Source organism: Halichoeres trimaculatus, unplaced genomic scaffold (assembly GCF_033239565.1).
Source record: "Halichoeres trimaculatus isolate MK-OKI-2021-1 unplaced genomic scaffold, fHalTri1.1 fHalTri1_scaffold_13, whole genome shotgun sequence".
NCBI lineage: Eukaryota > Metazoa > Chordata > Actinopteri > Labriformes > Labridae > Halichoeres > Halichoeres trimaculatus.
In genome coordinates this window covers 33,092,576-33,105,359 of record NW_027437191.1, presented here as the reverse complement: position 1 = coordinate 33,105,359, position 12,784 = coordinate 33,092,576, and the positions used below count along the sequence as shown (strand labels likewise).

Here is a 12,784-nt window from a genome sequence, read left to right as displayed (position 1 = left end):
ATCCTGAAGCAAACACAGAGACAGGGGGGACACTGAGGAAAAGCTCTTCCATCTGCTCCACAGCACACAGCATTTAAAATACTCACATTTCCAGGGTCCCAGGTTTGTTGGAGGATGGTTGGTAATGCGCCTGGATTCAGGACCAGTCTATTGGCTAGCCCTCTGTTGGACTGTCCAAAGTTGGAAAAGCAGTCGGCCGTGAAGTGACTAGCACACACATGCTCAGTTTTACTGAGTGTAGCTGGAACATTTCCTGATAAATGAACTCTAGACACTTAGTCTGTCTTCTTCTGAGATGGGAAGCTTGTGCATGGAACTATGTGGCTGTTTACAGCCAAAAACAGAGCAGTGATGGCTCTCCAACTTTGGCATTCTCCTCCCTGGAGGAGGGGAATGGGCAGGGAGGGGGTTCGGGGGTATCTGCTCCGGTGGACCAATCAGGTCAGACTTACTCCTGATTGGTCAAAAAAGGGAATCGCTGACGTTGACAAGTTTGGGAATTCCAAACAGCTCGTTTTAGGTCAGGATTTTACATTCACAAGCTCTACTAAGAACAGGTTTTGTCATTAAATATCACATTTTGTGGGCAGGGAGGAAAGACAAAGACCTACACATTTCACTGAAAGACTTAATAAAGTGATTTTTGCACAATATGGGACCTAAAGCCAAAGATTAAATGTAAGAAACTCAACATATCTTTCAAGATACCTGTTTAAAAAGTGTTTTTTGGAGTTCACACATGGCCCCCTTAAAAACTCTCTAAATCTCTTTCCAAACATTAAAGGAGCTGTGAGGATTTTCATGGTGATCTTGAAAAAGTCGCTCTTCTAGATTTAAAAAAAGAAACAAAACAACATATTTCAATATTTATTTTGTAAGTTCTTCAATATGACATTTGAAATTAAGGATTCATTAATGAAAACCCCCAGAAATTTTGTTTATTTGATCAGCTGGCTGAAAGCCTGACTTCACAAGGATGTAAAAGTTAAAGGATAAGTTCTGTTTATACAGTTTTACATTGTTTATAGAATGAAGTAGAACAAAATACTCACCAAGAAGGTTTTCCTGATCCAAGCAGTGCTTCAGGAGATATTTAGATCCAAAAGCGGACGTCCATATGATGGGATCCATCGGGGCATAGACAGCGCCGCTCCTAAAACTGCATTAATCGTCCAAAACTCATGTTTTTCACCAATATTCCATTATGGTTCGCTCTGGGTTAGATATCGATGATCTGCTGCAGTCTGTGTCACTCCAGACAGCGCTGTGCGGCTGTACTGACCTCTGAACTGACGAAGACTTTGTTTACACTTGGCCCTGCGAATGCGCAGTACTCTGTGGGGCACTGACTCCTTTCTTTGAGGGGCAAGCGTAAACAAAGTCTTCGTCAGTTCAGAGGTCATTACAGCCGCACAGCACTGTCTGGAGTGGCACAGACTGCAGCAGAGGACTAACCTGGAGCAGACCATGATGGAATATTGGTGAAAAACACGAGTTTTTGGACGATTAATGCAGTTTTAGGAGCGGCGCTGTCTATGCCCCGATGGATCCCATTATACGGACGTCCGCTGCACGATTTTGGATCTAAATATCTCCCGAAGCACTGCTTGGATCAGGAAAACCTTCTGGGCGAGTATTTTGTTCTACTTCATGCTATAAACAATGTAAAAGCTGTATAAACCGAAATTATCCTTTAAGTCTTTGAGGTGCCAAATTATTCAGTTTGTTCCAACCCAGCTCCAAGACAAGGAAACTGCTGATTAACCAAGAATTTATTACGAAAAGACAAAGAAAATATGTCAATTAGTGTTGATATTCAAAGTTACAGGACCCATCAGCCACGCCGTGATGCAGAGAGCCTGTCTGACACTGACCCAAGAGTTGGGCTCAAGATGAAAACCAGACCAGGCCCAGGTGTGTCCCATCAACTCCTAATGAACCCGTGCATGTCTGGTTCTGTAACAAAAACTACAACCGGCAAAACAGCAACACCTTGTATCATCAATATTTAACAATTAAGCAAATTCTTAACGTAAAATAAAAAATCAAGGAATAACTTCATCCTAACCAGAGCAAATGCTGGATACTGAAATGCTGGGCCATAACCCATCCTCAGTTTGTTGAATTTGAATGCAAACAAGCCGGAGAATGATGAAGGGGCTGTCTGGTTTCCATGGTGACCGATCATTTTCCTTTAATTTTAGTAGAATAGAATAGAATAGAATAGAAAATACTTTATTTATCCCCGAGGGGAAATTCAGGAGTCACCGCAGCATTTAAGAAAACAAAAGTAAGAAAGAGTATAGAAAGTGCACAAATGTCCATAAGAAATTAGATGACGACATCCCGTCCACCACTCGTCCACCACTCTCCAGCCCAGCCAGTCTCCACCTCCACAGGGTCCAGGACTGAGCCTCCCCAGCAGTCTGTTCAGTCTCTGTCTCCTGGATCCTGTCTGCTCACAGCAGGCGAAGCTCCTCCCATGTGTCGCGGTGTCCGATGTCAGCTCCGTCAGCTACGTCCGTGAACAGCACGATGCCGCTGGATTAGCACAGCTAGCTCGTCCATCCCCCGGAGCGAGATCCCACGTTCCCAACAACGATGGATGGAAGGACAGGTCCACGTCGTCACCTCCCAGCTCACATCCGAGAACCAGCACGTCGTCCTCACCTCCTCCTCCTCAGCTCGAGGGAAATCATCAAGCCCTACACCAGTTAGCATTGACATGCTACGGGCTGCTAACAGCTAATTTCACATGTAAACAATGCAGCCATGGTTACATGTAGGATCTCCAGACAAACACAGGAGAAAAGTAATAAAAAATATCGCCGAAGCCACAAAAAGTTTGGTGTCCGTGACCAACAATGAACCATACAAAGTGATGATCCACTCCAAATACAAAGATTACGAAAAAGAGACGAAAAAATTACAAGAAATGGACAAAGACGAGAGAGCTGCTGCAACAGGCAGCTACTTGGGTAGCGCCTAGCAACCGTATTGAATAGTAGGCTATTTGTTGTTTTTAATGTTGAATATTTTAAAAAGTAAAAGGGTTAGAAAGTTGCGTGATACACGAACAATCATCCTGAACATTCTGAACATTTTGCAATTTGATTGGTGAAAATCTGTGATTGTTTGTCGGAGCAAAATTTAGCGAATTCTGAACGTAAAATAAAATTTAATGCAGGATTTTTACGGAGCTGACCTTTAATTATTTAACACTGAGTAGAGATGAGTGCTGAAACAGAGAACAATGAGCTGTGCTAAGTTTGTGTTAATGAAGTGAGGAAGCGTTGAATGAGCCGTGAGTCAGACCAAGGACGTTTTTTAAGGCCTTTGTTTTCACAGCAACTTAATCTGTAGCTGCTCACACGCTCTGTGTGTGTGAGCGAGATTAGGAGCCCTGTGTCCTTGCTCTTGAAAGATATGAAACGTCTCCTGATCTGTGCTGACAACCAGACTGTACTCAGAGGTGTGTGTGTGTGTGTGTGTGTGTGTGCGTGAGCCCCTCTGGAGCCCGAGTGTGACCCTCAAACACTCACTCCCCCTGCATTGTCTCTGGACCCCGGCCGCCTTCCTCCTGTACTTACAGCGGCTGTAGGTGACACAGTTCACAGGACGTATTTCACAGTCCGTCCTGTTGGAGAGGATAAGAGCGGCGGGGCTGGCGAGGGGAAGGAAACGCAGCATTCTTTCGAGGAGCCGGGCCTTTTGGACGGGAACAATCGCCGTGGAAGAAAAACAAGGCTGAAAATAGCCGAGGACTGCTCTTACACTGTGGAGGGCTACAATTCTTCCTCTGCTGCTTGTTTTATGCTCATATTAGGACAAACGTCCACATGGAGGGATTACCCTTCACTGTTAAAGGCACATTTCACCTCCAGATCTGCAGAATCATCCAACAGGGCTGCACAGCTTTTTAAATTGTGCGTACTGAAGAAAATAATATAAAATCTGTTTTTATGATGAAAACTGTCTTCTAAGAAAATGAAAGATGCTATGAGGAGGATCTATTTTAATGGACTGTCATAAAGATGTAACTTTTTTTAGTACAGTTACGTAGCGTTGTTGTTAGAAACGTTAGAACATCTCAACCTTTTTCCAACCCAGCTTATAAACAAAGACTAAAATGAGGGTTAAAGCTGCTATGAAGAGGATCTGTTTTAATGTGACTGCCTCGCCACCTTCTGGCCTGGAGTCTTAAGCACACTGTCATAAATCGATACATAAATAGCACTAGCTAAATGCTAACGTATACTGGAAATTGCATTGATATGCTAGCAGTTAGCATACATCAGTGAAACTTTGATTTAAGAATAGAATAGAAAATACTTTTTTATCCCAGAGGGGAATTTCAGGAGGAGTCGGTAAGAAAGTAAGAAAGTGTATAGAAAGTGTAAAAAGCTCCATAAGAAAATAGATGCTAACAGCTTGTCCATCATTGTCCAGTCAGCCAGCCTCCACCTCCACAGGGTCCAGGACTGAGCTTCTTCAGCAGTCTGTTCAGTCTCTGTCTCCTGGATCCTGTCTGCTCACAGCAGGTGAAGCTCTTCCAATGTGGCCTTGGTAAAAACTGTATAAACCGAACGTATCCTTTAACTTTTACATCCTTGTGAAGTCAGGCTTTCAGCCAGCTGATCAAAAAAACAAAATTTCTGGGGGTTTTCATTAATGAATCTTTAATTTCAAATGTCATATTGAAGAACTTACAAAATAAATATTGAAATATGCTGCTTTGTTTCTTTTTTAAATCTAGAGGAGCGACTTTTTCAAGATCACTATGAAAATCCTCACAGCCCCTTTAATGTTTGGAAAGAGATTTAGAGAGTTTTTAAGGGGGCCATGTGTGAACTCCAAAAAACATTTTTTAAACAGGTATTTTGAAAGATATGTTGAGTTTCATACATTTAATCTTTAGCTTTAGGTCCCATATTGTGCAAAAATCACTTTATTAAGTCTTTCAGTGAAATGTGTGGGTCTTTGTCTTTCCTCCCAGCCCACAAAATGTGATATTTAATGACCAAACCTGTTCTTAGAAGAGCTTGGGAATATAAAATCCTGACCTAAAACCAGCTGTTTGGATTTCCCAAACTTGTCGACGTCAGTGATTCCCTTTTTTGACCAATCAGGAGTAAGTCTGACCTGATTGGTACACCCCAGTCTCTGTCTCCTGGATCCTGACTGCTCACAGCAGGTGAAGCTCTTCCAATGTGGCCTTGGTGTCTGCTGTTAGCTCCGTTAGCTCTGTTAGCCATGTCTGTGAATAGCATGATGCTACTCTGCCCTCTGGTATTCCCTCTGTTGCTGGGTTAGCACAGCTAGCTCGTCCATCTTATTGGAGATAGATCTTACGTTCCCAATAACGATGGATGGAAGGACAGGTCCATGTCGTCACTTCTTAGCTCACACCTGAGAACCAGCACGTCGTCATCACCTCCTTCTCCTCACCTTGTGGGAAGACATCTGGCCTTGCACCAGTTAGCATTGACATGCCACAAGCTGCTTACAGCTGATTTCACATGTAAACAATGCAGCCATGAGCCATACAAAGTAATGACCCACTCCAAATGCAGAGATGACAAAAAAAGACAAAAAAATTATGAGAAAAGCAGGCAGCCACAACCTACAGGGCGGAGCCTAGCAACAACAACAACAGAATATCAACTTTCATCACAGAAACATGTCGCAGTTACTCTTTATAAACACTGACCCTGAAACTTCTAAATGTCAAAATACTTGCAGGCAAATGACTAGTTTTATAACTACGGCAAGGTTCCAAACAACTCAAATTATTGCTGTAACCACTTCAAGATACTAGATGGCCTACTTCAGTCAATAACATATAACAAAACAGTACATCACAACACATGATGTGTGATTTTTACTTCTCTTTATTTATTTACGTCCAGAGATATCCAGATCCAGGGACCTATTACATATTTATGTACTTATAAACTCAATTTAATTGCAAAAATTCACAGGAGGAACAGATAAAATCTTCAATAAAATCTTGTCAAATGCCATCCCTACTGTTCTGGCTTCACTTTCTTTCAACAAAGGGAAGATATGGGGGCGTGTCGTCCACATTTATGTACAGTCCATGACAGTACATGAGAGTTTTCTTCGTTTAGCTAGCGAGACCACAGGTTTCATGTAGCAGAGATGTGATTAAAAGGTGTTAGCTAGCTTTATATAAGAGTTTGTACTGTGTCTTCATAAACCCTGAAAGCAGTGACCTGGTTTCTGTTTTCAAACCGTCTGGTAACAACATTAAGTAATACTTCCACTTTCCAACGCTGCTTTAATCTCCCAGTTCACGTCTGCGGGGTTCGATTGGAGGAATTTGGTCCAATAAGAGCTCCATTGTTGCTGCAGGTAAAGCTCCTCACACAGCCGCCCTCTGTGAGCTGCTCGGTTTACCCACTTTTTTCGGCGGGAGAGATTATCGACCACTGAGCTGCTTTGGATCCAGAGGCCCCTGAGGTGAAAGCTGGAGGAGAGCGGTGAATAGGAAGGCCTCTGTGTCAGACTACAGCAAACCTGATCCCGGCTTCACACCTGACGGCACAGAGGAAACATGAAGCAGAGGAGGCAGGGAAGTCTCTGGGAAGTGTTTTGGTGATGATAAACTCCATGAAACTGGCAGAGTTAAAGCTTCAGGCATGTTCACGATGTGAGGCGAGAGGCGGAGGGTTTAAATTCTTCTTTTATCAGCCCCAGCACCCGTCTCCTCACCAGATACCAAAGATAGACTTCGTTTACAAATCCATCAGAAGTCACATAGTTTGATGGAGGACGAGGTCATGTGTGGGACCAGGCGTGTCCACGTGTGTGTTACATAAAGACCTGACCCCTTTGTTGAAGTTCACGTTATCTTAACTCAAAGATTCAGAGGCGTTATCTCAGACTTGTTGACAGATCTTATTATAAGAGTTCCTGTTTGCTTCAGCTTTCATGTTTATGTTGTTTACGTGTCCGCGCTGCTTTCACATCCTCTGATCTCAAACAGAAACGAAGAAGAGATGAAACGCAGCCTCTGTGGTGGTTTACCGCTGCGCTTTGAATCGAGCACATCCTGACCGGGGCAAATATAGAAACAAAAGACGCCGTCGATGAAGTCGGATAAACTCGTGGAGTAACCTTTCTGAGAATGTTTTGATAACCGAACAGGAGCAAGCACGGATGTGGAAGGAGTAAACGCTGTGACCCTGACAATGACTTTGGGAATTCTTCCCAGGCATGAAGAGGAATAAAAAGAAAAGTCAAGAAGTCCGTCCTGTAACCGCTGAGGAGGCTGGTGTCAGTCTGAGCAAAGAAAGGAGGAATCCTGAGTCTGGGGGAGTTTCAGAGGGAGTGGAGGGTTTTCTGCAGGAATGTGCCCTGAGTGTGTGCCAAGGCTGTGCCTCTCAGGAACTCACTCATAAATTTATCTCTAATGATTAGTCTGAGGTTGCCTGGAGTTTGAGGTTTTCTCAACAGGAAGTGCAAAGAAAAGTCCTGGGTAGGTCGGCTTTTGTTAACTGGATGGAAGTTTTGATTCCACGTCTGGGCGTGAAACTAAAACTACCATCCCGCATGTTCTAGCAAACAGCTAGCTTAGCTTTGCTCCAAGACTAGAAAGAGCTAGCTTAGTTCTATCCAAATGAAACAGAGTTTACTGAAGGAGTAACTGGACACAAAACATTTCAGCACCATGAGCAACAGGTCCTAAATCTTTGTTTACCAAAGTGATCAACAAAGAAAACCAGATCAGGCTAGGCCAGCTTTTTCCCCTTAGTGTACAGCTAGGCTTTGTTTATTTATTTTTTTCCAAATTTTAATAAATAAAGTAATAATAATATAATAAAGTTAACATTTTAGATGGTTTTTTTTGTTTGTTTTTTTTTGTAAATTTTTTAAATTTTAGCATTTATGATTTTTGTGAATTTTTTTTAAACATAATATTTTTTTCAAAAAATTAAAAAGTAAATTTTGAGAAATAGGAAAATAGATTAAAAAATTAAATCATTTGTTCTATATATTACAAATTGAAAAAAAAAATAAAATTAAAAATTTCAAAATTTGCTAATTGCAAAAAAAAAAAAAGAAGAAATTTGGAGATTTTTGTATTTATTTATTTTTTAATTAGTTTTAAATTCTTATTTTAATTACAATTAATTTCCTTGCCAATCTTGCAATTTTGAGTGTCACAATGACTATAAGGTGGTGTTTTTTTATTTTGAATTTTTTGTAAATATTTGGGATGGGCTTTTAATTTTTTTTTTTTTGGTACTTTTTTGAAAATTTATCATTAAATTTTTTTTGGTAAATTTTTGAAATTTAAAAATTTTGCAAAAATTCAAAAAAGTATAAATTTTGATTAATTATAAAAGATGGATTAAAGAATTGAATAATTTGTTTTAAAAATCTCAAAATTTGTAAAAAAAAAAAAAATAATAAAATAAAAAAATAAAAAAAACGAAATATGAAATTTCAAAAAAATCCAAAAACTGATATTACAAAAATTTTCAAATTCCCAAAATTGCAAAAAAAAAAAAGGATGAGTTTGGAGAATTTTTATAAAATTATTATTTTTGGCTTGGTTTTGAATTTAATTTTTTTTTTTTTTGCCAATTTTTGAAATTCTGGAGTGTCACAGTGACTATGAGGCAGATCTTGTGGTTTTCTTGTAATTCCTGTCTGCATGCTAAGCTAAGCTAAGCTAAGCTAAGAAGCTTCTAGCTTCATGTAAATTATACAGACATGAAAGCTGCATCATCTTAAGTCTGTTGTCAATCAAAAGGTCAGGCTTCATCAGCCTGCAAAGCATGCTTGATCGGCTAACTTCATTGGCATTAGCCTAGCCTAGCTACTGTGTCCAGTCTGACTAAAACAAATGTAGAACGTTGCTTCTTCTTCTTTGACTTTTATATTTTAAACTGCAGAACAAAGTGCCACAGAAGGTAAAAAAGGCCTAGGCTAGGCTAATGCTAACCAGGCTAGCTGATCAACTGCAATCAAATGTTTACTGTAATTTGGCTGCGACTTTCAGAACAATCAGTTACAAGAAAAGACACTAGTGCAAAGGTTTGGCTGTTGGACTGTTCACTTTTTACTCTGAGACATACACAAAAACAAAAAGACCACATGACACGTACGTTTTTATTATTAAAAGCTTTTCTCTGCTGATTCTTTCCATCAGGAGGCCAAGGGGAAAAAGATGATGTCCAAGAAGGAGAAGAAGATGTTTTCCTCCAAAGATGACGAGCACTTCCTGTTGACGGGGGTGAAGCTGGCCGACCGCAGAGGGTAAGAGCACCCGGTGAAATCTGCTTGTCCTTACAGTCGCTGTTTTTACATCCCAGGCATGTGAGGAAGCTAATCTCCGTCACATGGTGGGTGTTATTTAAACCTTCTTTAAGAACATACTGTTGTTCTCACAGCTTGTTGCCAAATTCTAATGCAGAGTTCATAATCCTCCATCAGGTCACCTTTCCAACCCACTTTTCCTGAACCCGTTCATTCCTGGTTCGCAGGATCAGAGGCTATAAATGGTTTTATGCACTCACCCACTGATGGTGGAGATATGTGTTTGACGTGATCGTTTATGTTTGTGTGTGGGACAGAAGCTCATTTGTCCTCAGGGACGTGGAGCACGTATGAAGAGGAAAACCTAAATTAATCACTCCTCTGAGACACACTACAGGAAGTTCCTATACAGTAGCTTTCTATATGAGGAACCTGGTAGTGAACACACCCAGTCTGCTCTTTTTAAAGTTACAGTCCGCAGAATTTAAAAGGTCAACTTTTACAGGAACAATCCTGCTCAGTCGTAGGGGTAGATATTGGCAAGAAACTCACAATACGATACGATATTAAGAGTTTAAATATCGATGTTTTATCACATCTCCACTCCATACATGTGTGTCAGTGTCTGTGTCAGTGTCTGCCTCAACCCCTCCTCTGCCTGGATGTTGATTTGATGTTTTGGTTGTGTTGGGATGTTTCTGAGCAGAGAATAAGCATGGTAACATCAGCCAATCACAGAGTGTGCAAGTGACTTACTGTGTTGTTAGCGAAGCTAACCAGAGCACCTAGGATAGCAGACGTAGCATGGAGGAAGAAAAACAACCAACAACAGATAAAGCTTTTTCCTAAATGAGGGTGAAGCTTGGGTCGACTTTCACTCGCTTTCAGGAACTTGGAGAGCAACACAAGTTAGCTTTCTGCTGAACAGGTATGTGTCAGATACCCGTGGTTTGCTTGTGCTAACGTGTTAAGTCAGGTGCACGGCTCTCGAGTCTGTCCCACGTAGAAACATGATGCTACAGGTGGTTGCTGGGCTACTTGGTGTGTTCATGTAGCTTCAGTTGGACGCTGTGGGTGTGTGCTGCCGCTGGCACTGAGCCAAGGAGGAGGAGCCCAGTTTGAAAGTTGTTTTTGTTGACCTTTAAGGTAAAGAGGTGGTTTGTTAATCCTTTTTATTTGTCGTTCTTCTTTCAGATCTCACAAAAAGATCAAGGACGACGAGCGGGAGAAGGAGAAGAAGGACAAACCAGAGAAAGGAAACTGTTTCTGGGAGAGCGTCACCATGACCATGAGGCAGATCTCCCCGGCGAAGAAACTGGAGAAGATGGAGGGCTGGGAGCCGCCTCAGCTGGTGACCCCGCCGGAGACCGTGACTGAAGACTCCCAGAACGAAAACAGCAAGAAGGCGGACTTTCCGGCGTCTTTCTCTGACTCTTTAAACGTCCCGTTAGAAATCGCCTCCTGGGGGGGCCGGGGTCTGGAAGAGGACTCGTCCCGCTACGCTAACCTGACGGACTCCAAGGATCCGGCTGCTGCGATCACGTGGACGGCCCGCGCCAAAGTGAAGCTGGCCGGCATCAGCAGGATGAGCAGAGGGATTGTGTCTGAGGGTTCGTGGGAGGGGTTCAAGTAGAGATTTCACCTTTAAACTCTTTTTTCTTACATCTGTAGAGAGGACGAGGACGTGGACTGTTCGTCTGGTTGTTTTTGTAGTCTAGCTCTGGACGAAACCAGCGTAACCTGACGTGGAGAGGCTGAAATCAAGCCCTGAACGAGACACATGAAGATTGTCTTTCTTAATCTTTCTCCGTGAAGTCCTTGAAAGCAGCGTGTCAGATTTGACATCACTGATCTGTAAACGAAAGCCTTAAACTACTGTACCATTTTAACTGTGACACCCACCGGCCTGGCGTTGAAATATTTTATATCGCCAATGAATGAAGAGTGAGATTCTGGTGTAATTGATTATAAATTGTGCAAATGAGCTTGTGAAGATGTTTGTTTTTACTTCTCTATGCAGTCACAGAATCTGGTCAGGGCTTCAAAAATGTGCAATCATGAAACAGACGAAGCAAAACTTTGGAGACTGAACATGAAAGCGTGAAAAAATCTCCTGAAGAAGCGACGCCCCAAACAGGAAGTGCCTTTTGTCAGTAGAATGACATCACTTGTTGGACTTTTGTGTGTTTGAACCGATAACCAAATCACCCTCTGAGCTCAGACCCAGGATCCACGTTGTCATGGATGTTGTCAGGAAGAATACGCTACTTTCCAAAACACTGGTCTGTTCTTAAGTGCTGTTAGCGTTAGCATAGCTTTTAGCATAGTTTTCATTTCATTTTTTGATTTTTGAGTTTTTCTTTGAGTAAATGAGAAGTTGTTCATCTTTGCTTCACCTGCTTTATGTCTGTTAAACCAAACAGTTTGAAACTTTATTCTGTCTCATCGCAGACGATAGCAAGTCAACTTCCAGGGACACGTTTTCTTAAGTGATTAATAAAGATTTGGTCAAAAAGTCTGAAATTTTTTTTTTTTCACAACACAACCAAAAATAAATTTAAAGCCTCGATTTCCCAGCTTTTCAATCCTTACCCAGTGAGTGGGAGAAAAAAAAATCAAGGCATTCCAATATCTGGATTTTTTGTTGAGAATTCTTTTTTTTATTTAAGTCCGTAATTTCAGTCTTTTTTTATGAGCTGGGTTGGAAAAAAGTTTAGATGTCCCCTGAAAAAAAAAAAAAAGACTCAATTGGGAAAATTTGGCTCCTGGTGTAGTCATCATCATTCAACTTTTTCACTTGGTCTGGTGTAAAAAAAAAAAAAAATTAATAAAAATTAGAAGAATCAAAGAATCGCAGAAAATAAAACAAAAAAAAAGAAGGCAAAAAGATCACAAAAACAAAAAAAGCAAACCAAGGTAAAACACAAAAACAAAAAAAAAGAAACATAAAACCAGAAAAAAAGATACACAAAAAAGAACACAAGCGCAGAGAAGGAAAAAATACAACACACAAAACTGAAAAAAAAAAAAAAAAACAACTGAAAATCCAGAAAAAGCTTACACAAAAAAGGACACAAAGACAAAAAAAAGCTAAAATTTAAAAAGAAAACACAAAACTCAAAAAAGCACAAATCCAAAAAAGGAAAAAAAAAACACAAAAACAAAAAAATCCTGCAAAACCAGAAAAAGGTTACACAAAGAAGAGCACAAAACAAAAAAAAGAAAAAAAAAACAGAAAAAAACCCCACACAAAACTGAAAAAAAGCGCAAATCAAATAAAGGAAAAAGAAAACAAACACTTAAACAGAAAAAATGGAAATCCAGAAAAAGCTTACACAAAGAAGAACACAAAAAGAAAAAATTAAAAAAAAGAACACAGAAACTTTAAGGAAAAAACATAAATCCAGAAAATGATACATGGAAAAAGAACACAAAAAAGGAAAACCAAGAAAAACAAAAAGAGAGAAAAAAACAAAAAACCCTGCAAATCCAGAAA

General features: G+C 40.6%; 1 protein-coding gene across 1 annotated transcript in view; it reads left to right on the top strand.

Moving 5' to 3' along the window:
- LOC141801897 (testis development-related protein) overlaps window positions 1-11,798 on the top strand; it is a 24,420-nt gene extending 12,622 nt beyond the window's left edge. The window contains exons 3-4 of the mRNA XM_074685217.1: window positions 9,182-9,288; window positions 10,483-11,798. Of these exons, the coding sequence (XP_074541318.1) occupies window positions 9,182-9,288; window positions 10,483-10,921 (546 nt within the window). The 3' untranslated portion in view covers window positions 10,922-11,798. The remainder of the gene's footprint in view (window positions 1-9,181; window positions 9,289-10,482) is intronic.
- The last annotated feature ends 986 nt before the right edge of the window (window positions 11,799-12,784 follow it).